This window comes from Varanus komodoensis, unplaced genomic scaffold (assembly GCF_004798865.1).
Source record: "Varanus komodoensis strain SLA01 unplaced genomic scaffold, ASM479886v1 scaffold60, whole genome shotgun sequence".
Lineage (NCBI taxonomy): Eukaryota > Metazoa > Chordata > Lepidosauria > Squamata > Varanidae > Varanus > Varanus komodoensis.
The window spans coordinates 3,676,478-3,700,668 of NW_025336223.1; the positions used below are offsets into that span (position 1 = coordinate 3,676,478).

The following is a 24,191-nucleotide window of genomic DNA, read 5'->3' on the forward strand; positions in this document are numbered from 1 at the left end:
CTCAAAAATGCTTTGTGTAGAAAACCTCAGAGCCCTGCAGTAAAAAGATGCAGGAACTGATGGAGAAGCAGAAACTGTGAATGACACATAGTAAGTACTTTTGGGAATCCATAATGTGTGGATTCACATGGCCAGGAATTGCCAAATTATATCTTGTCACAAGGTGCATGCCATCCTGCCAAGCAGTGAGAATCTTATCACTCCCCCTGCTGGATTTCGGACCTTATGCAGAGGGGGTGGTAAGAACCTGCTCATCACTGGTGTGAACCCAATCCATGGGCGTGTTTGCACAGCCTGCCAAGCCAGTCTAGCACTATGCCATGCTCAACTGGTCGCTGGCCAGACAACCCATGGTGTGCCCAACAGATACTCACAAGCACCATGTGTTGTTGACCCCTCCCTTCACCTCTTTCCCTCTCAGTCCTCCTGTGAGTATCCCGGAGGACATTTCAGCAGGACCAAATTGCTCTCCCCTCCTCTCCTTACCCTGATCACAAGCCTTTTCTTTTCTGGGGATCGTGAAAGCCGGCTCGGCAGATGACTTCTGTAGTCTTCACCAGGACAGCCACTGGCTTCCCAAAGGTGCACTGTCCAGAAAAACTAAAGGTGTGAGTGATTTCTCTCCTCTGCACCCTTTTCTTGGAAAAAGGAGATGTGACCATTTTGGGAGCTAGCCATCAAAACTCTACATCCTCTTCAAAAGGGTTTTTTTTTTTTGGCAGGGCAGGCTCTTGATTAGGTTATAGGACAATGTTTGTCCTGGTCCACTCCCCACCCTCCACCCGTCCCATCAAAACTTCCTTTTTAAGTGACCCAAGAAAAAGGTGCAAAATGTCCACTGCTCTGAGAACTGTGAGGTGTAAATCAAACCACTAAGCAAGCAAAGCCACTCATGCCTTTGTTTTTCTTGAGAGTTCACCTTTTAGCAGCTGTCAAGGTATGTAAAACAAAGAAGGGGGGGATTATTTGGAACCTCTTTGAGACAATGTCTAAGGTTGGCAGGAAGTACCCCAGGACATTTCCACAGATTAGGTTTCAAATTCCCACACCAACTGTGAGCAATTGTAGCGATTAAAAATGCAAACTTACAATTTGCGCACAAGTTGTGCTGAATGGGCACTTTGAGACTGTAAAGGGGGCTGTCAGAAGGGCTATGACAAAACTATCTCTCAAACTTTCTTTTCTGACCTCAAGGGGAAAAAAAGAGATAAATGTGTATGGTGTGGGGGAGGAAGATAGTTTATTATCACAATAGGGAGGGCAGCAAAGCAATCTGAGTTGTCCCCAAGTGCCACCTGGGCACTTGGGGGAAGCTGACACTGGTGGGAGCCTGGGCATCCTTGCCAAGAGTGACAAGAGATTTTTGGTGCTCCTGCCAAGGGAGTTGCTAGCAAATAAAGCCATTTGGGCCCATGTGGGTCTACAGCTTTCCAAAGCAATTCAGTAACCCAAGAATGAAGGAGAATTGTATTTCAGGATTCATACCTAGTTTAGGCTGCAGTCCAGATCCTAGAAGTTCTACCTACGCGTGACAGAAATTCAATATTAACAGTGACCCACCTGGCCAGGGGGATGGCTCCACTCGGAGTGCTTCTCATGTATTATGCAATTAAACTGCCTCGTTCACTGGGTTTTATGGGGAATCCAACAACATTGTCTTCAATGTTTAGCCCTCCGACATTTTCCCAACTCTTCATCCTTTTTTCTTGCCAGGCAAATAAATATACAATGAAGAATATTTATGAAGAAAGCACGTAAGAGGTTGTTAGCCCTCGCTTTGCAAGCACCCTGAGTGACCTCTGGTCCTGAGAAAAGCCTTTGTGGAAGTGCCTCTACTGTGTATTTTGGTGGTGTCTGACACTCTCAATCAGGATCAGATGATGATGCAAGTGCCTGGAGTGATGGCCATTGGTGGACCCATTTGGTGGTGATTCTGCCTGCCCTTGGCCTGCGGGTCACTGAGGAATGTGACATGTTGCACCTGTTTCTCTTCCTATCTTATCACGTCGTGTGCTCTGCCACCCAAAGTCTACGCACCTCACAGTAGAATCTCCTGTAAAGAAGCCGAGTGTCCTGCCCTGAGTACACAAAAGCTGAGTCTCTGCCTTACTCAAAAATGGTCAGTTTCAGTCCAGGAGTCAAGGTTGTATGGTTAGTCCCACGCTCCAAGTAAGGTGGGGGTCCGAAAGGATGTCCAACAAACAGGCCAGGAATCTAGACACTGGTTTACAAGTCCAGGGACACAGATAATGCCACTTGTTGTTTAAACACAGAGCAGCTCACCCTGAACTAATTTATAGCCAGCTAATTACACCAGAGTGCTGTTTCATGGAAAGCTCCCTTTCAGGCTGTTTGGATTTCTGTGGGGGCTAAAGCCATGCACTCCTCCTTCCTAAGGGGTGAATCCCTTCTGACTCTGGCTCCTGCTTTTGGGGAACCACAGCGGGTGCCCCTAAAGGTCCCAGCTCCTCTTCTTCTAATGGAGGGCAGGCATCTGCAGCCACAACCCCTGTGTCTGATTGTGGCTGGGTCTCTTCATCTGAGGAATCCTCCCCCAGGTAGGACCTGACACTCTGCGAAGAAGGAGCTGGGAAGCCAGAGGGGCTGTTTTGGAGAGGGAATGAAACATGGAACTCAGGAAGTGAGCACAGAACATTGTCTCTGGTTTGGTGCCCAGTTACTTTATGAAGCTACCAAGCTTGGCTTCATGCTTCTGCACAAATGTGCTGGTTTTCTGAGAACTGGTGGTGCAAGAGGTCAGAACCGTTGTTAATGGGCCCTAGAAGAAAGGATGGCATAGTGGGAAGGGAAAAGAAAGCAGGAGGCCTGATTGAAATGATCGGAGGGAAGGACAGAGGATGAAGAGTCAGAGGAGAGATGACACCAAAAGATCCAAGACAATCACTTCTAACAGAAGTTGTAAAGGGCTCTGGCTAAAAATTGCCATACTGGATGCTGAACAAGAAAAGGACAGAAGAAATTCAGTGCTGATGGTAGGAAATTAATGGCAATTGGGATGAATAATCCCAACTACACACATGCATGCTGATGGTTTCTGAATTGGCTTATGAAATAAATCCTGAGGTCAAACTAGAAAGCTCACTGAAAATGTCAGCTTGGTGTGCAGCAGCACTGAAAAAGGCAAAGGCAGTGCTTGGAATTATTAGGAAGGGACCAGGCAGAAAAAGCGAGCACCACGATGCTGTTACATAAGTCTACTGTGCTTTCGTATTAAGCATATTCAGTGCAATTCTGTTTGTCCCTCTTCAGTCAGGGTGGAGGTGGTGCTGTGGGAAAGTAATTTTCCTTGTGGGAAAAAAGTCTCAGGGTGCAACACTGCAGCCTCTCAACTTCATCTGGGCAGCCACGAGAGTCTTCCAAGTCCCAGCTCTGAGTTGAGAGCTTTCAGGCATCCACACTAGATAGCGTCCTCAGCCTGCTAGGTATGTTGTGTTTATTTTCTTGTATGCTTGGTTTGTGTGTGCATCAGCCTCTGAGTCTTTCTTAGCCTCTTTCAGTCAGATATCACGTTGCTGAGCAGGGAAACAATAAAACTTGGGACTGGTTCACAACAGGATTTTAGCCTGAAGCACGTGATGAAGCACACAATGTTTCCTCCAATCCACTGACTTCACACACTGGGTCAGTCAACGTGAGGGCCCCTCACCTACCATCACGATGCACGTGTGCCGTACACAACACTTCCCCACCCAATGCTATTTATGTGCTTCTATCCTAATTTATTCAGATTACTTGGATCACATTAAGCATTGACACATATCATGATAGCCCATCCTGAAGATAAGCTACGCAGAGTAGGCTGTTCATGAAGCAACCCCTGATGTACCTGACAGATGGCTTGGCTCTCAGCCTCCTCTCCTCTCCCTGCTACCATCATGACACTTTTCCACTTTGTGCAACTGTTCCCCGCTCTCCATTTCCTGCCAGAAATAACTTTTGGCAACCTCTGATGTGACAGCCCCGCTGAAGGTGCCCAGGCTTCACTGTTCACCACCCCTTTTTGCACTGTAAATATGTACCTTTTTAATTTTTTTTGCATTCTTTAATGTAGTTTGACTTGTGGATGGACAGCCTTGACTGGGCAATGACTTGGCATGTGTCTGTTGTCAAAATGCAGCAGGCACCCATCATAGACATTAACCAAGGGAAGCTGCATTTTTAAATTTTCTTTCCCCTGACAACTGTCAAAAGGTGAGTAGTCAATGAAAAACAAAATGGCAAGTGATCTTTGCTCATGAAAGTGGTCAAAGAACTACTCCCTTCACAATGAGATCCTCAGCCCTTTTTGGATGGACCTGACTCTTCTCAGTGCCTTGCATCCTTTCCACTGTATCCAGAGGCTTCAAGATGCTTGGAAAGGCATAGAAATTCGGGTTTCCTTTATCTTTTTAATCAGGGCTAATCAAGATTTTTCCCAGCAATGTATATATACACCCCTGTTTTCAGCCATCCCCCCAGATGCTGGTCCAGCGCTCAGCGGTGGCTAGCTAAGACCCACCAGCTGTTTGTCTAGGCTCAGCAAGCCTTTTTGTGCTCATGCTAAGTGGCTCCACAGGATTTGGGGCTGCACGTTGGCTGGTTGCCCACAGGTGATACAAAACCCTCCAACCAGCCGTGGTGGGCTAGGGTGGTACAATAGCTGCAAAGCAGTGATCTGCAGGAAGCACTCTGGGTCTGACAACATGCTAAGCCTCCATGTTTCAGATCCACGGTGGCTTAGTGCATTGGGCTAACCCAGTCACTGCACTAAAAGTACTCTCTTCGCTGGTTAAAGAAATGCAGTCATGTGCTGGTGTGCCAGTGTGGTGTGCTGGTTAAGAGCCTGGGACTGGGCCTCAGACGAGCTGGGTTATAGTCCCCGCTCAGCCATGGAGCCAACTGGGTGACTTTGGGCCAGTCACAGGCTCCCAGCCCAACCTACCTCACAGGGTTGTTGTTGTGGGGATAAGATGGAGGAGGAGAATGATGTAAGCTGCTTGAGCCCTTCGTAGGAAAAAGGCAGGATATAAATTGAAAAATAAATACATTAATAAAATGCATGAAAAATGTTGAAAAACCTGAAGGCAGCAGGATTCCTCTTAGAACCATCCCTTCCATTGGTAAGAGAGCTGACGGAGTGCAGTCGCTGAAGTGCTGGACTAGGATTCTAGGCCTCACTTGGCCACAGGGCAATGTTGGGCCAGGCTCTGGCCACCAGGGCTGCACCATCACCAAGGAAAAGAAGCCATAGCTGTACGTGAACATGATTTGCCCACTTATACTTGTGGCACATGGGATCCCATGTTATCCAGCTATGGTCAGGTGTGTGGCGGGAGTGCCTTCCAAGCACTCCAGAAACCTGCAACTAGCTATGGGTTTTGGGGTGGAAGCCATCCCCATCATGCACCTTATCTAGGTCACATGACACAGCAATCAGGCATGGAGGCAGGTGCAGGGAAGCTGCCATGCCTTCTTTTCCCAGTGATCACTGAAATCCAGTCTTTGACTTACAGACTGGCCTACTATACAGGGTTGTTGTGAGAATAAATCCAGGAGGAAGAGTATGTAAAGTGCCTTGGGTTCCATGCAGGAAAAAGGGGGTAGGATGGAAATAGAAGTACAATTATAATGGAATGAAAGCATGCTGATGAAATGTGTGCCACAAAGAGACAATTTCTGCTACAGGTCCCGTCTGTTCCATTCTGGTGGTATGAGAACCAGTGGGAATGGCTTAACATGATAAAACCTGTTTTGCAATGTTCATTTCCTCTCCTTTCCCCAGATCATTCTCTTCCTCCGCCTGCTTTCCCTGCTCCATTCTCAGGCCGCTTTAGATGGGATTAGCAGGCAGGGGATCCCTAGGGCTTTCAAAGGGTTTTCAGCTCACACCTGCAGGACTGTGAATCACCTCAAAACAACGAAAACCACATGGCCTTCCACATTTCTTCTGCCTTTTTGCAGTGACAGCACTCACGGGTCACATCTGTGCCCCGCCTTTCTTCTTCTCACAAGGAAACCGAGGCGGCTCCTCCTCTCCTTTCAGAACAACCCTGAGAGTTGGGTTGGGCCCAGAGTGGGTGACTGGCCCAGAGTCACCCAGGGAGCTTCATGGCCAATGGGGACAAGAACCTGGATCCCCCCAGCTCCAGCTCCATCCTCAAATCACTCTGCCATTGGCTTCCCCATGCCATGCATTGGCCATGGCACTTGCTGCTTCATCAACAGGTGACCACATTTGAGGAAAAATGCCAAGAGAGTGGCACCTCTCCAACACTGCAGGCTTCAGTGTAGACCCTCCCTGGGAAGGCCTTTGTAATGAATGCAAGGCAGAGAAAGAGAAAGAGTCCACGGCTCTTGTTGATGTAGCCCTCATCTGTGATCATAAGGCATCTTCACAGCAGCCTCTTTGCTAAACTAATGGTCCCCAGTCAAGGGGCAGGTTCACACAACACAACAAGGCGGTCTGCATTGAAAGCCCTGCAGTGTGGCTTGTTTGCCCAGGACCTGTGATGTGCCTGAGTGATGGTCCCTCAAGTCTTCTTGCTGCAGCCCAGGGGGCACTCTGGGATGGCTCTCAGAAGGGGCTTGAGCAGGGGTGGCAGCTGCCTCCAGGGGCCCTAGCAACCTGGGGGTGGGGGCTCCCAGGGGTTCCCCATGCTGATCCTGGCACAGAAGGGCTACTCGACAACCCTCTGCCAGGACTGCCTGTGGTGGGGCAAGCTGTGTTCTCCTGGGCCTTCCCCAGGAAGGCCAAAAGAATATGCCTCTTGCCCTGACCCACCAGCTGCACAGATTGCCTCACAGGCTGGTCAGTGTAGTGATGGGGTCACATTCTATGGGGAACCCCTTGAGAACACCCCAGAGAACATGCCTCTCCCCCATGCTCATTTGCTGTGGCACCAGCAGGTGCACCATTGGGCAAGGGCAGGGTGGGGAAGCTGCAATCTCCAAGGTCTTCCAGGACAACCTATCTCAAATTGGCAGGCGGAACTGGCCGGAGCGCCTTCCTTCTCCTTGCCAGCTTTGCCAGGGAGAGGGGGCAGCTGCAGCTGGCTGGCTGAAGCCATTTCCTGTTCCCCACGGACTGAACCAGCAGGCCGGGATGTGGCTAGCAGCAGCGCTGGTCTGTGCTGTCTGCCACCTCCTCAAGCCCTGAATGGTATCTGTGGCTGCAGCACAGAGCAGAGTCTGAGGAAGCCAGCCATAGCTGCGCTAAGTGCCACTTGGGCACTTTGGGAGGCTGTTGCTGGAGCGTTTTGATCAGTTGGCAAGCCTTTCAATAGGCTCCTGAGGGTTTGGGAGCTTGCTAGAAACAGAACGCAGCAAACCCAGGAATGGCTGCAGAACCTCGCAGCAAGCCATGGCCATGGCATCCAACTGCGTCTGTCTTTTCTGGTACCACAGGAATTCCGTGAAGGAAGATGGAATGATTGCACAAGGTCTTTTGAGAGTTCTCCACCGAGAAGCATGCAGTGTTATTTGTTCTGTTCTAAACATCAGGGACAAGGGAACAACTATCTGTGTCCTGTAGACTTGCAAATTTAGAAAAACACAATTTGATACCAAGTGCATTGCTTCTCTGTGCATGCAAAGCAGGTAGGGTGGGTAGCGCAGATAAGCCTGCAATGCTTATATCAATGTACTGCTTACAGTTTGAAAATGAATGAAGGAGAATGGTTCCATAATATGATTGCAGAGATATGTCTTTATGACATGGGACTGCTCAGAAATGCAAGCATAGAAAGCAAAGACATAGAGTTTTGTTCTGTTTGTTTTTTTAAGGAGAAAGCCTCTGTTTCTTCTACTACAAAGGTCTTCTAGCAAATTGTTTCCTAAGAAGTAACCTGTTCCTGCCATGACATGACTGAAGTGCCATTGGAGATGGAGCACTTCAAAATGTTTCATTAATAGACATTTTATTGTATTATGTTATTTAATGAACAAAACACTTTTTATTTAGACAGATGAGCCTCTTTGCAATCACACTACCTCTACTTTGTTTTCACTCATTATTGTTCTGCCCACCCCCAGTCAGATCAATTCACACGTCATTTCTAGGCACCTAAAAAACTCCCCTGCACATCTCTGTCTTCCAAAACCACCAAGGCCTGACTCTGAGGCCGTTCTCTGGCTCTGCCTTACCACAGTCTTCAAGGATAGGTGGAAAATACATCAGAAAACCTTTGGAAGAAGGTTAACATCAAACTGGTACGATCGCTCCAGTATCACAGTCCCTTCAGCTGCCATAGACTAGGATTCCAGAGAGCTTGAGCAGTGGACATGACCAAAAGTCCCCGAGTCTCTGAGCCACTTTTATTAGCAGTAAAATATCTAACAGTTGTCTGCGCACCTGGGGATTTTGAAGGATCCCACGGATGCAGACCAGTGCGATACATCTGGAGCTTTTCCTTTGTTGCTTATGTAGACAAACGTTCATGATCACGCAGAAGAATATCAGAGCAAGTATCCAAGCGAGAGACATCTGCGCTCACTTTCACATTCTGCACGTGTCCTGGAGCTGTCCTGGGAACACATGTTAAGGCATGGACACAAGGTAAATACGAACAAAGCAAGGCAATGAATTGAGCCATATTGATGAGCCTTTGTCTTTCTGTCTCAGGCATGGTAGTAATCATTTGTAGGCTCCCTGTAAGATATATAATGATGACAAGGACAATGAGGATACATACATTAAAGCATTTGTTCCCTGAAATCTAGGCCCAAAGGTAGCATTTACAGTGGGGGAAAAAGAGAAATCTCATTTACTTGTAATCGCACCTGGGCTTGTTTTTGCAATATGGTCTTGGTTTAAAAAAAACAAAAGCAACTCTAAACAGGAATTGCTACAGAGGGTGGTCCTGACTTCTGAAGGAGTTGCACTGCATTTTAATTTTATTTGGACTTTAAAAAAAAAACCCTCTCACATGTCTGTAGGTCTGCAAAATCTCTTTGGTTTGACTGGTCAAGCTACTTATAAGCATGTGCCCCCACCACAACCAGGAAACAGGGTGGATTTAGAAGACATGCTAAGCCACTCCCTGGGGGTGTTGGAGAGATAGAAACAGCAACTCAGAAGGGGTCTCCTGGGCCATCTAGACTGACCCTCGGCTCCAGCCAGCTCCACTTATGACATGCCTACCATGTTGCATGTCATGTGAAGCCAGCCGCTCTTTCCTTGAGTGGTATCTCATTAGCTGGTGCTCATTGTCCAGTTCTCCCCTGCCTTCCAGTTTCTGGGCTAGGAAAGCTTAGAAAAATGCCTGGCAGTTAGTTCTGTAATGGCTATGCAGATACCAGCCACTTTATTGGTTCTTTTGGGTCTTACCTCTGGCACTGACAAGTCCTCTTTGCAAGTAAATGTTGCCTCGCCTGGCTTATTCTCTTGGCTATTTTCTGCCAAAAGACAAAGGGAAGTTCCTTACTTTCTGTGTTCCCTTGAGTTTTCTTCTCCTGTGTGCATGAGACTCATCTCACTACCCCTTCCATTTCTGGACACATGGAGACTCACCCTTTTCCGCTGAATTTTTTTGCAAGTGAGCGCACACACTCCTGCCATGATAAGCAACAGCAGCGCGCCGGCTGCATAGAGTACTACTGCCAATGGGAAATCTTTCTTTACGACGGCCTCTGCTGTGGAAGAAAAAGGTAAAGGCGGAGCTGAGAGGGGAAGGGACCCAAGGGCACGGGGCAAGGCAAGAGTTGATCCTGTTGCTGATTGCCAGCTCTGTACGGTGTGCCCCAGCCAAGAAAATATGTGCTATGCTCAATCTGCTGAGCACGGAAGATGCTACAAGAGTGTGTTGGTTTTGTGGCAACAGAGCTACACAGCTACCACCTCTGAAACCTACCCAAAAGGTATTTAATCCTGATCTTGACACTGTTCTTCACAACGAGATTGCAGAGCCACTGCCCTGCAGTTCTGGTCACGTGACAGAATTTGTTTTCCGGAAGGTGAGGGTCACATATGCTCTCATTTGCATGCTCCCAGCATAATTTGGCCTTGGGAGGGAGACGAGCAGAGGTGTGGCAACACAAGGTCACATTTGCTTCTTTGGAGGTGAGGTGAGGGGGGTCGGCCGAAACTGCGGGAAGAACAGGAAAGGAAAGTTAACGGGGACGCAGCTTCCCCAAGTCTCAGGACAGAAGGTCAAGCATCCATACTGCCCATGCTGTTAAGGATGTAAGGTCCTGGGTTAGCACAGGGTACAGTTCCCTTCCTGTGGAAACGTCAAATAATAACAGATGTGGCTCTATCAGTTTCTACAGAGAGGGTTACACTGCAGAGAAAGACAAAGCAGACTTTCCTATGTTTCTGGTATCAAAATACGTGGTTTTTAGCATACACACACATAGCAGAGCCTGCAGAAAGCAATCAATCCGTCACTGCAGAGAACAAGAATGGGGAAATATTTGTGACTGCCTAGAATATCCTTGAGCCAGAAATAATATATTATTATTTATAATATATAAATATAATAATATATAATATATAATATATAATATATATAATATATAATTATAATATATTATTTATAATATATTTATTATTATATTATAATTATAATAATAATAATAATAATTATTATTATTATTATAACATTTCTATGCCACCCCTTGCTGAAGCCTCGGGGCGGCTTACAACACAATAAGATACATTCAAATACAATAGAACATAATAAATTACCACTTAAATACAAAAATACACTGAGATACAATAATATAAAATTAAAATTAACAGTATAAAATAAGTAAATAAAGAATATAGGAGGAGAAAAGAGAAGGAAGAAGAAGTTGTCCTGGCCAGATCATATATTTTAACAATTAAAATGATGTTTAAATAAAAAGGTCGCAAACCGTGTTGATCAAACACTTAAAACACCTCTCTCCTAGTTCAAGGTCAGAGCCTCCTGCAGCTGCCTTAAAGGTGAAAAGAAGAGTTAGGTGGTCTGGTCACTTAATCTGAATGATTCCAAGTGGCTGTGCCTATTTCCTAGCCAGCAATTTTATCAGCTATAGTGGGTTTTGCAAGGGTGACATATGTGCATCTATTTTTAAGCAGCTCAGTTCTGCCCCCCATGAGCCTCTCTGGGTGTGGTCTCTCCTTCCCTGTTTGACTGCCTTAAGGTCAAACTAGATGTGTTCTTACCTGTGTGAAAACAATTTTTGTTAGGCAAATTGCAGCCTGTACTGGTAGAAGTGTGGAGGGGGAGTGTCTTTCAGACCCTTGGTCAGTTTTTTCTAGGTTTGTCATAGCCGGAATACAAGTTGCTGTTCCGTTAAGCTCCTGCATCTGCCTCATTTGTGATTCAGGGAACAGACTTTCTGGATGTTGAACTGCACTAATATGTATATGTCCCCTGAATCACATGTCAACATGGATGTTATATGGAGCCATAAGGAGGCTTGCTGAGTCAGCCATAGCTGGAACAGAAAGTCTGCAGGTCGTATTAATTGCAGTCAAAGGTGGAGCAGTACTGTCATGGGAACAGGTATAAGCAATAGCTACAGATCTGAATGAAGGCAAAATGCATGACTTGGACCAACAGGGCTCATGCCTCAACTTGGGAATATTCTGAGTAAAGCAATATAATCCCTGTGGTTCCTGTGGATGTGTCCCTAAACCCAGGGTGTTCCTGTCATAAGGTGACATATGCTGCAAATGCTCTGGAGCCAAATGTCAACAGCGACAGATCCCAAACTAGAGAAGGGCATGTACGAACTGTTCATTTCAACACTGGTGGCGGCGGCGGCATACCCAAAAAAGCCAAGGGGCCAAGGGGCATCAGACGCTGCTGTGGCAGTGCGGCCAATGTAAAGACGACACCCGAAAGCGTTGCAGCCAATTGGAGGGGAGAGTGCGAAGTGTGCAGGCAAATACCACCCTAGTAGCTTTGGGAAGTGTCAGAATATACCAAAGGGTGTAATAGAGGTTCACTGTGTAGCAAGACTTCACTGAGTAGCAGATCTCGCTTTCCAGGTGATAGGGAAAGGTGATCCATCACTGCAGTGTAGGGCAGCATAATCCGTTCTGAACGTTTTCTATAGTTTCATGAGCTAGAAGTAACCTCCAACAAAGTTGACTTCTTCAAGCAATAGGCAAACATTTTTGAAGATCTTGGAGAATTTCTTTGCCCAACACATCTATTTGGACCCATGATCCTTGGATGCAGGAAAATTATATCCCAGAAAAGCTGGAGGCCATCTTTGAAATGCCGGAGATCACAGCAGCTATTTCCAAATGACCAGACCCACTGCTTGGGTCAACTGCATGGTGACAGCAGAGTAAAAGGCTGGTTTTCTTGGGCTTTGCCTTGACCCAGGAGATCTTAACAGAACCTCCAAAAGGCAGAAAGTGTCCATCCCTACCACTGAGGGTGTTCCAAGTAACCTTGGCTTGAAATAAGCTCTTTCTGATCTTGGAAGAGAGGGACAGTTAGTGGTAGCTGAGCATGGATGTTCAGAAACACAGAATTCCAACTGGCATCCAGTCTGCAAGTGAAGTTTTTCCAGCAGGAAAAAAACAAAGGTTTGGGCAACATGGCGACCATAGCAGACAAGGTGACCATCTCAGGAGCTACAAAAAGGAAGTGATGTCATCCTAAAAGATGTCATAGAGCTTGGCAGAAAGGAGTGTGCTTCAAGAAGGAGAAGCTACCATTCCTGGTTGACAGTGACATTTCTAAGGATGGAGTGAAAACAAGGCAAAAACTATTAGGAAGAAAGTTAATTTTCTTTCTGAAGGCATGGAAGATTCTCAAAAGATTCTCAGTGCTATGAATTGCACAGTAGGTGCTCGAGCAGATGGTACCACTGCGAACATGATTCAGTAATGACATCACCTGGTCACGGAGTCCAAAACACAGACAGGCTTGAGCAAGCCACAATAGCTGTACACTGCTATTTTGTTGCAGCCACTCAACTTGGAGAATAAGCTAAGGATAGGCTGCAGGTGTGTCTCTTCACATAGACACACGTTTTTTTAAAAGAGGGGATTATGAACACAGGCAATCCTTCCAATGTGTCCTTTGGTTACTTAGAAGGGACAGGCCCTATCCAACTGGAATAGGAAGGAAAGTAGCCGTGAACACAAAAGTTTTTGTGAGCATGAAGGAGGCAAACGGCTAGTGCTGGTCACTTGCAAGAGCCACTCAGGCACCTTCTGGAGGCACCAAAAACTGGAACCATCAAGGGTTTTTGCTACTTACGCCAAGAGAAGCAAAAGCCTGCTCCCCAGTTCCTGGTACCCACAGTGAGCCTAGTCTCTGAATTCAGACACCATGGCTACTCATTTTGGGTTTAACAACTCCTACAATAAGCCATGGGTTGTCAGGGTAGCTCACTGCCCATGAATAAGCCACCCTGCAACAAACAATCCAGGTTCTCACAACTCACCCACAGTGGATGGTCATATCATGCAAATTTAGTCATTGTTTGTTGAGCACACTGTCCACAGTAAACCAAGCTGGAAAAAAAGCAGTATGGTGCACATGAGCGGAGCCAGCTGGAGCCGGGGGTCAGACTAGATGGCCCAGGAGACCCCTTCTGACTCGCTCTGTTTCTATGTTCCTGTGTATGTTTCTATGTAGACAGAAAAAGTTCTTCTGCTCCCAGCATGTGCCAGCCAGCTTAGTTTGAGAGCACGTCATTAAATTAAGGAATGTACTTCCAGGAGAGGTAGAGATGGCCACCATGTGTGCTGAAGGTGCTGTGTTTCTTAGGGCTGATGCTAATGCAGCTCTATCACGATACAGAGGGATCACACCTTAGTCTTACCTTTCATCACTATCAAGTGGATGGTCTTTTCCAAATACCTATGTTTAAAGTCAAGATGGCACTGGTACTGGCCAGCATCCTCAAACTGGACCAGGGATATTCCTTTGACAGGTAAGGAGTTGCTGGAATCGAGCAAAATCTGCTTTTCCATAAGAGTTGTATTATTTTTCTTCCACTTCCAAGTCAGTTCTCTTGCGATGCTCTCTTCCTTTCGAATATCAACGTTCAATGAGCATGAAAGGGAAATGTTGCTATCAACAGCTGCAAAAGTGATGCCGTCATCGGATTGGTGTAGTAAACCTGGTTTTGCAGCAGATAAGAAGTTAATAAATGATTCAGTCTATGCTAATTCAGTCTATCTTTCTCCCTGCAGAGCATGGAGAACCCCAGGGAGTGGGGTAGCTCAGTGTCCAAGCACATGCTGTGCATGCAGAAGGTCCTGGTTTCTTTCCCTGGACACTCCAGCTCAGGCAAGGAATGAATTCTTCCCTGCTGACCATAGTGGGCCAGAGGCAGACTCCCATGTTCCCATGAGAAGTTCTGTCCGTTCCCACCCAGAACTCAGGTTATCATTTAGATCTCATTTCTAGGCTACTTCAAAAAGCAAAATGACCGTATCACCAATATTTGTTGTAGGACCATCCTGAGACTTTTATGTATAGGACAGGGTATAAAAGTTTGAAACAAACAAATAAATAAGATTAGGCAAAGCCGCATTTTAAAGACAAGGGGGCCAGGTATGAGAAATGGTGCCCAATGATGCCTGTGTAGAAGAGGGGAGGGGAGGGGAGGGGAGGGGAGGGGAGGGGAGGAGCGGAGCGGAGCGGAGCGGAGAGGAGAGGAGAGGAGAGGAGCCCTGTCCCTGAATCAAACTGAACTGCCCTCTTGCCAAGCAACCTTCATTCCTCAGCAGACACTATCAGGAAGCCCAGAAACTGAGCTCAGGGGCAGATTCTCCAGCTGTTTTCTCCCAGAATCTGATATTTAATAGGATACTTCCTTTGCCCTTCCAGTTTCAATGTTTTGCAGAATTATTCACACACACCTCTTTGACTTTTTCACATTTGAGTCTATTATTCTATGTGAAAAGGAGAAGAAACTCCTGAGCTTTTGCTTCTGATGGTCCCTCATCTGAGGAAAAGAAGAAAAGTGGAAGAAGACAGGTGGGAAGAGGAGAGGAGAGGAGAGGAGAGGAGAGGAGAGGAGAGGAGAGGAGAGGAGAGAAACATAGAGAATCAGAAGGGGTCTCCCGGGCCATCTAGTCTGACCCCCAGCTGGCTCCGCTCATGACATGTCCACCATGTGCATGCCCAGCCTATGAAGAGAAGAGAAAGGGGGAGGGGAGGGGTTGCCCAGTACAGTCCCCTTGCCTATGGGGTGGGAGTGGGGATCTTCTGTCATGCCAAAAGGGTAGCAGTGAGGAAAAGTTCCCCCATCTTGCCTTACTGTTCTCCAGGGCCAGCCCAAGACCTTTTGCTACCTGTGTGAAGAAATTGGGCACTGCTTCCCATTGCAGGCACAGCGCCTAACAGAGCTAGCACTCGGATCTTTCTCCAACACAGGTGCTGCAGCAGCATCCTAAAGATGGCAGGCTAGCTTAGGGAGCCACCTGGCAGCCAGCGCTTCCTCCCAACACCTTGCTGCCACCTCCCAGCACCTGCCAGGTGAGATAGTGGCCTGTGCTGCCCAAGAGCGGAGCCAGTCCCACCATGCTGTGCTCTCTGCCCTCAGGGCACGAACTGGCTTTCAAAACAGTGGTTTATTTGCTGTTTTGTCTTAAGGAAAAAAAATCACAGGACCTTCTTGTTCTATTTGTCCAGAAAGGAAAAAGATGTTCGGCATTCTCACATGACTTCGAAGCTTTGCTTCTCTGTGCAAATTGGAGAATGCTGGAAAGATGGGAAATGTATGGCGACCAGTGAAGAAAAGTGGGGCATCTCCAGCACATTGGCCCTGCCTCATGGAGCACACTGAGCCACCGGAAGTCGCAATTTTACATTTTCCTGTCTAGGTGGGCTCTACTATTCTATTCTTACAGGGAAAAGGTGGGGGAGCAATGATTTAATAGCCATGTTCTGTGGCTGCCTTGCAAAAGCCTGAGTGACTACTATTCTGGAATGAACCTGTGGTGTAGAACCAGCCCTAAACATGCCCTGGACCCTTGGAATCAAGACCGGTGTCTTCTCCTACCTATCACCGTGACAACATAGGAGATTCGAGGCCCATTAGGCAAGACGTGACACTCCCAGGTCCCTTGGTCCTCTTTAGATGCCAGGTTCTTTATCTGCAACTTCCTGCTATTGCTTTGCAGGCTCCGCAATGGTTCTTTGCCTGTTACTTTCCTTTTGTGGGGGTCAAGCCACTCAATCTTGATATCAGGCTTTATGTCAGTGGAATGCAGCTCCAGAAGTAAAGTTTCGCCCTCCAGGAGCCATCTCCTCGGAGTTCCTGTTACTGTGAAGGAAAAAGACCTGATCTGGCAACTCCTTTTCATCCCAGGCTTCCCCCTGTGCTCCTTCCAAGGGTGACATCACTCACCGTTCCACACTGTGAGGTGAAAAACCCTCAGTATCTTGTCTGCCACTCCACAGGTGTAACGTCCTTTCTTTGGCTCTGGCAGCAGTAGAGAGAGATTTTTTTTTTCTTGATCTGCAAATGTGTATGTTGCTGATCTGTTGCCTTTGAAGAAAATGGAAATGTGAGGAGTTAAAACTTCTTACTAAAGTCAAAGGTGCCCCTTCCCTGTTGGATACAGGAGAAATGAAACAGCTTTTACTTTTAAAGCCACCGAAGAGAAGTATAGTTTTTTCTTCATGTTTCCAGGTCATTTGCTGCAGGTTTTTTTCCATGGGGCCATATGGACAGGGAAGGACAACAGGTATGCCAGCAATAGCATTGATATCTGTCACTACAGATGCAGGAAGTGTTGCCCCTGAAAGATACACTGGCTCAGAACAACAAACAAACACACACACAACACACACATGCAAAGAAAGTAAGGTCAGCAATAGGACACAAATAATTGCACTGAATTCTCTTAGCACTGAATTCTGGGGATTTCCAGGCCCTGACGTCAGAATCTTAGAGCTTTACCATGTGAAACATGTATTGTGCACACATTGTTGTTTATGGGTCCTTTAGATAATGCTACGAAGCCACAAACTTCCCGTTTTGCTTCTCTTTATAAACAGTACTTTTCACAAGCTTAGTTTTAGAGAAGGGAAGATGTGGCATTTCTTTTGAAAGCAAAATAAAAGAGTTTCACTACTGTAATTGCAGAAAATCAGGAAAGGAAGCATGCTTTGTACAGTGCTAGATACAAAAGCTCATATAGAAAGCTCCTATAAAGTCTGTCGCTCCAGGAATCTATAAGAAAAGATGCCCACAGAGCTACTCAGTCATATTTATTTGTTTTCCAGTAGCTGAGGCTCTCTGGATGGCATGCAACAGCACATGAAAAATGCAGCATTAAAACATGTTAGTATTGTTCTAAATGGTTTCAAGTTTGGTATAAAATTGAAGGATCTTCCAACAGGTTTTACAGAAACCAATTTGCAACACAAACGGGCAGCTCCCGGGCTTCTCTGCTTAGCTCTGCTCCCGCTTCTCTGCTGAGCTTTACCTGGGAAGCAAGTCTGCTTGGGAATTAATGCTGGCGGAGAGGTGATGCTTCAGCTCCCCTCACCGGGGCACCGTTTTATGCTGAAATTGGGTTGCTTAACAAAGCTTTTCATGTGATCGGGGCCTTTAAGCAAGTGGGTCTGCTGCTGCCTCATGAAATTTGGGGCTGAGAAAGCCTTCTTCCCTCCAACAGAGGGGTGAGTGTCATCAGAGGAGAAAGGCTTTCTCTGGGTTTTGCCCTGATGTCAAATTTGCCTGTGCGCCTCTCTCCTCATCTATGTGGCTTAATGGAAGGAGCAGCCTCCAACACTCAGGCTCAGTCTGCAGAATCTACTAAGTTTATTTATTTATTTATTTATTTATTTATTTATTTATTTATTTAAAACATTTCTATGCCGCCCCTATCGCAACAAAGCCTCGGGGCAGCTCACAACAAAAACAAAAACATACAAAATTATGCAAAAACAAAGTTATACACTAAAAGTATTAAAACCCGGTGCATCTCAGCTGAATTTTTTTTAAAATCCTACATGATAAATTAACACTTAAAATAAGTTTTAAATAAAAAGGTCTTAGCCTGGTGCCGAAAAGCAAATAACGACGGTGCCAGGCGGACCTCTCTGGGCAGCGCATTCCACAGGTGGGGCGCCACCGCAGAGAAGGCCCTCCTCCAGGTAAGTTGAGCCGAAGGACTATGACAAGCTTGCCAGTTTATGGCCCAGTGAAAGGTACTGTACAGGCCTATTAAGCCCTCAGGCTGATGGTTCACAGAGAGCTTTTGCAGTTAGGCCAAGGGCGGCATAAGATGGCGTAAGCTGAGGGTTGTGGGTCGCTTCCCCCTACTTGAACAGCTTACAGATGGAGGGTGGGCATGAGCCTGGCCTGGCATTTGGTCCCTTTGCTAAACAGTCATCCTGTCATATTTTGGACTCTTCTTAGGCTGTGGTTCTAGGGGCGCTCATCAGAGCCAGTGTGGCGTAGTGGTTAGGAATGTGGGGCTGGGACTGAGGTGATCCGGGTTCTAGTCCCCACTCAGTCATGGCACTCACTGGGTGACTTTGGGCCAGCCACTCAGCCCAACCTACCTCACAGGGTTGTTGTAGTGAGAGGAGGATAAGGCTGAGAGGAAAAAGAGGATGAGTAAGCGGCCTTGTGTTCCTTGGAAGGGAAAAAAGTGGGACATATATAAAATCCATCAATATAAGTGAATAAGAATGAGCAGGCCACACACTTCAGAGTTGAGAGCCACTAAACTAAACAAAAGTATCCACATTGGCAACTCCACAGCTGTGCCGTGCATGCCTCTTGAGCAAAACTCACCCAGATGAAAGGCAAAGGTGACCAGAACGCTGCTCGGGCCCATATCCCCTGGCACGCTTTGCTCCGTGGGAACGGCAGACCAAAGTTCTGTCCAAGAGATCCTAGCAGGGGAAAGCCAAAACCTATCAGTAAAGGCAGCAGGGTTTTATCCCCAGGATTTCTGGCATTGCACCATGTAAAGCTGCAGCTGGGAAGAGTCAGCCATTTGCAAAGTCAGCCATTTATCCTGAAGCTGATAATCCTTTGGTCCTCTCTGAGCTTCTTTGCATGAAGCGTTTAACCTACCACTTTTCCGAGGCTTCTGCTTCTGGATTCTTTGCAGAGTTAGGATTGGCAGCTTTACATACGATTTTTCCTGTGCTCGCTCGCTCGCTCATTTGGTCTGTCTATCTGTCTGTCTGTCTGCCTTTCTTGCCTTTCTATATGTTCTACGTGTTACACAACCAAAGGCTGACCATGTGGAATAGCACAAATACATCAGACACGCATTCTGATTTTCTCCATCCATTTCCAAACAAAGCACACTTTCCTCCATCTGAAAAGGCCTTGCACAGGAGTCAACCTGGAGGACAACAACATTGTGTAAAGCATCTACAAGCTACCCTGGGTGAGGAATCATGAATGCATGATAAATGCCTCTCTCAATTAGTCATATTGGCACATGCGTGGCTGTCACTGGCCACCAATCCTATTTCCAATACTGTCTAGCACAGGGGTCAGCAACCCGCGGCTCCGAAGCCGCATGCGGCTCTTTCATCCCTCTGCTGCGGCTCCGTTGCTCAAAATATGCGTCACAACCGCCAATGTGCGACACCTGCTGGCATGCGATTTATTGAGCTTTTCAACCCCCAGTAGGCCAACCATGGATAAATCTAAGAAAAGAAAAGTTTCAGAAGAAAACAGAACGTTTAATGGTACGTGGGAAGATTCATTTGCTTTCACTGCTGATGAGACTGGTTTACCAGTATGGTTAATATGTGGTGAGAAATTGGCAAACAACAAAAAGTCGAATGTTACAAGACATTTCCAGAATAAACATACAGCCTTGGCTGAAAAATATCCGAATGGAGATGGGAGAAAAAAAGCCATTTCGGAACTGATGCAGAAGGTTGATCTGAGCATAAATCATTTCAAGAAATGGATTAAGTCTGCAAATTCAACTCCATATGCTAGTTTTGTGGCCACTCAGGAAATAGTCAGGAAGCCGTTCACAGATGGAGAATATGTAAAAGAATCATTCTTTGATTTCATAAATGCAACACACTATAGTTTTTTATACATAGCATAAAGGTAAAGAACGATATATGCAGTGTTATCTTCATTTTAGATGTCAAAAGGGTTTTGTGGCTCCCAGTGTTTTCTTTTCTGTGGGAAACGGGTCCAAATGGCTCTGAGTGTTTAAGGTCGCCAACCCCTGGCCTAGCAGATGAAAGGCATGAAATACTTCCATCATACCCTCTTCCCCTTCCTCCTGCAAGCTCCAACAGCAGGCAATGAGCCCAGAGGACACACTCCTTCCCCCTCCTCTGTCTCTAATTCTTGCAATTTCAGCATAAATCTTGCTTAATATGATATGCCCCATGGCAAAGAAAAACAATATGAACGTCTGATCTTCACTGGCTGTATTCTATAATATTTTGTAGAAAAATATAACATATAAGGAGGAAAAATACACATCAAAACTAGTCAACTTGAAAAAGGAGCTCTCTTGCCACATATGCAGTTAAAGTGTGGGGGAACCTACAGCCCATATAAAACATTATCAGTTTTAAGCTGGAGTCCATACAAAAAGGGAAAACATACCAACAGCAAGTTCTCAGATTGGCAGTTTCTTTCCAAAGAAAAAATGTTTGCTTCTCATCCCCTCCCCTCCAGGCTTAACAACAGATGCCTGGCAAAGATTTCATATCTGAACATGATTTATTTGCTAATTATTATTTGTATATGATGATAATTATTATTTGTACATGATTAGTATTTCACTGTGTAAGCCCTGCTTAATACCATGGGACTTACTATGAGTGCAGAACTATAAGTGAACAGTGTTAAATTATTTAGCTGATTTGATCATGCCTTCCCACACAAACCATTAAAAGACATCAGAGAGTGGCAGGGTGATAGGAAGAGAAGAAAATACAAATGGAACAGCTGAAAGGAAAGTTCTGTCTTTATTTAGGCAAAGCAACCCAAGAGCATCTAAACTCTCACTTTTGCAGCATGTGAGAACAACATTGTTCGTGGTAGAGGAGCTGGGACGCCCTTCGTGTTGGCCTTCAGGACCAAAGTACCGGGACCTTCAGGTCCCTCCCCCGAAAGACCACCAGAAAGCAAAAGCTGATGGAGACAGGAATGCACATGGTTTCATAGGCCCATTTTACTATTTTTACTTTGAATATACATATATTATCCTTTTCTGCAAAAAACTGGTGCTAATTTCCAGTTAAATGTGTTTTTTGTTAGGGCCACAAAGCATATTTGATTTTATTTCTATAGACAGACGTGCTGCTGCTATGATTTAAGTCAGTTTTAAAATGCAAAACTGCCTGAGTTCCGAGGTGTTTTGTATTTTGCTTAGTTTTGATTTTTGTGGTGGTTGTTATTCTCTAATATGCAGGAATATAGGAGCACTTGCAAAGCATGGAATGGCAGGGAGAGGCGACAGAGAGGTTAAGTGTGTGCTTCACCCATGAGCTGAAGCCCTCCCCTCATGAAACCCAGGCCCTAAAACTAGCTAGCTAGCTAGCTGTGCTGCTCCAGGGAGCATCAGTTGCTCAGCCAGTTGCTCCGACGCTCTCGGGCTGCTTGGTGCCCTGAGAAGAATTGACTGCCTGCTGCTGCTGGTTTGGTGCCTCGGCGTCACCCGACCTTGGCAGATCCCTCCACAGTGCTGCCGTGTAGACAGAAAACTAGTAAAGAGTGCCAAGGCACTGCAACCAAAGTGGGGTTCAGAGGCTTTTGCTGCATAACGACAGAAGTCAGTAACCCAGGATGCTGCCACAACAGCCCAGCCAAAGCCAGAACAAGCCAGAAACATCTTGAAATGGGTTGCTACACTTTAGCTAGCATTTAAAGGACGGCGAGCTGATGCATGTAGTAAGATGGTAGTCTGTATTCACTTCCAATTGGTTGGGATTCATAGCCTGTCCCTGAAGAAGTGGAGCAAATGGAGATGATCATACTGTAGACTGCAGCAAATTCAAAGGCACTGATGATACAAGCTTTTCTCTCAAATGTGGTCCATTCATCACTCACTTCAGCAAAGGAAGGTAAGTATTTGGTGCTGGTGCTCTCAGGGGTGTTCTTTTGCTCAAGGGGCATGTTGGAAGGGCTGTTGCTGGTTCATCACTTTTTAAGAAGTGCCCCAATGTACGCAAGTAGTTTCACTTTAAATGAATGTCGTCAGCCTTGCACAAATATGTACTTCACACTTTCAAAGATCCAAAAAGGGCAGCCTTACTTTGGCCATGCCTTGGCGAGTGGCTGTGTCCAAGTGCAGCAGACACCCAACATGGACATTGAAAGGTGATAAGGAGTCTTATTTTTCACTTGACGTTTCTTTGACAGCTGTCAAAAGGCAAGTTTTCAAGAGAAAACAAAGCTGTGCATGATCTTTGCTTGTAAAAGGGGATGACCGCTAGGTCGTGCTCTTCACAGCAAGATCCTATTTTTTGGTTTTTGTTTACTGGATCTGGCTGTTAGTCTTCTGCATCTTTTCCACCCTTTATCAAGAATATAAACAAATAGCAAGGAATTGCAGGAATTGCATCAGGAAGGCTAAAGCAGAAAATGAACTAAGAATAGCAAGGGATGCTAAGCACAACAAGAAAGCCTTCTTCAGATCTAAAGTGGATGGCAGAGTGATAACAGATGACAAAAAAAGGCAGAGGCTCTCAATTCCTACTTGGCCTCAGTCTTCTCCCACAAGGAAATCTGCAATCAAGAGGAAGTTCAAGCTGGAAGTAAGAGATGGCAGCCCAAGACTGACAAAATGGTCAATAGGTGGAATAAACACTTTCAGATCTCCAGAGCCTGATGAACTCCATCCCAGAGTCATAAAAGAGCTAGTGGAAGAACTCTCAGAACCACTGGCTATTATCTTTGATAAATCTTGGAAAACAGGAGAAGTGCCAGATGACTGGTGAAGGGCTAATGCTGTCCCCATCTTTAAAAAGGGGGAAAAATCTGGGAACTATAGACCAATTAGTCTGCCATCAATCCCTGGAAAAATTCTGGAGCAAATAATTTAAAAATTAATCTGCAAGCATCTTGAAGAAAATGCAGTGATTAATAGAAGCCAGCATGGATTTATCAAAAATAAGTCCTGTCAGACTAATTTAATCTCAATTTTTCACTGGGTAACCTCCCAAATGGACAAAAGGAACACTGTGGACATAATCTACCTAGACTTTAGCAAAGCTTTCGACATAGTGCCACACAACATTCTGATAAGCAAATTAGCAAAAACTGGACTAGATGGAAAAACTATTAGGTGGATCCAAAATTGGCTGCTAAATCGGTCACAAAGAGTGCTCATCAATGGCACTTTCTCAAATTAGATGGAGGTAACAAGTGGGGTGCCACAGGGTTCAGATCTGGGCCCAGTGCTCTTCAACATCTTTTTTAATAATTTACATGAGGAAGTACAAGGAAAGATAATCAGATCTTCAGAAGATACAAAACTGGGTGGAATAGCAAACACCCTAGAAGACAGAATGAAGATCCAGGGTGATCTTGATAAACGTGAATGCTGGTCTGAAAGCAACAGAATGAGATTCAGTAAGGACAAGTGCCAAGTCCTCCACCTAGGAAAATGAAACTAAAGACATAAATACAAGATGGGGAATACGTGGCTCAACAGAACTGAACAAGAAAAGATCTTGGAGTAATTGTGGACAATAGGCTAAACATGACCCAACAATGCGATGCAGCCATCAATAGGGCAAATGCTATTCTGGGATGCATTAACAGAAGTATTACTTCCAAATCACGAGTAGGAGTAGTTCCCCATTACTCCTCACTAGTCAGACCTCACCTGGAATACTGTGTCCAGATCTCTGAGTACCAAGATTTAAGAAGGATCCAGGTAAATTAGAAAGGGTCCAATGGAGGGTGACAAAATGATCCAGGGTTTGGAAACACTGCCCTATGAGGAGAGACTCAGGGAACTGGGCATGTTCAGCCTTGAGAAGAGAAGACTGAGGGGGGACATGGTATCTCTATAAGTACCTCAAGGGCAGTCACAAAGAGGAAGATAAAGATCTCTTCTTGATGATGCCAGAGTGCAGGGCATGGAATAATCAGGTCAAGCTGTGGCAACCCAGATTCAGGCTGGACATTAGGAAAAACTTCTTCACTGTCAGAGCAATACAACAGTGGAACTAGCTGCCTAGAGAGACAGTGGGCTCTCCCACACTAGAGGCATTCATGGGGAAACTGGAAGCCATCTGAGTGGGATGGTGTAATGTGGTGTCCTGCAA

General features: G+C 45.9%; 1 protein-coding gene across 4 annotated transcripts in view; it reads right to left on the reverse strand.

The window, feature by feature from the left end:
• Positions 1-7,892: 7,892 nt before the first annotated feature.
• The window catches only part of LOC123033248 (T-cell surface glycoprotein CD4-like), a 39,847-nt gene continuing 23,548 nt past the window's right edge, over positions 7,893-24,191 (reverse strand). Inside the window, exons 2-10 of one of the 4 annotated variants that reach the window (XM_044449758.1) lie at positions 18,715-18,815; positions 16,550-16,717; positions 16,312-16,452; positions 15,964-16,221; positions 13,774-14,073; positions 9,849-10,082; positions 9,509-9,630; positions 9,326-9,393; positions 7,893-8,523 (exon numbers count right to left, since the gene is read on the reverse strand). In XM_044449758.1, the coding sequence (XP_044305693.1) occupies positions 8,418-8,523; positions 9,326-9,393; positions 9,509-9,630; positions 9,849-10,082; positions 13,774-14,073; positions 15,964-16,221; positions 16,312-16,452; positions 16,550-16,717; positions 18,715-18,757 (1,440 nt within the window). In that variant the 5' untranslated portion in view covers positions 18,758-18,815 and the 3' untranslated portion in view covers positions 7,893-8,417. Of the gene's footprint in view, positions 8,648-9,325; positions 9,394-9,508; positions 9,631-9,848; positions 10,083-13,773; positions 14,074-15,963; positions 16,228-16,311; positions 16,453-16,549; positions 16,718-18,714; positions 18,816-24,191 lie in introns of all 4 variants that reach the window. The other 3 variants (XM_044449757.1, XM_044449756.1, XM_044449759.1) reach the window with 3 other exon arrangements.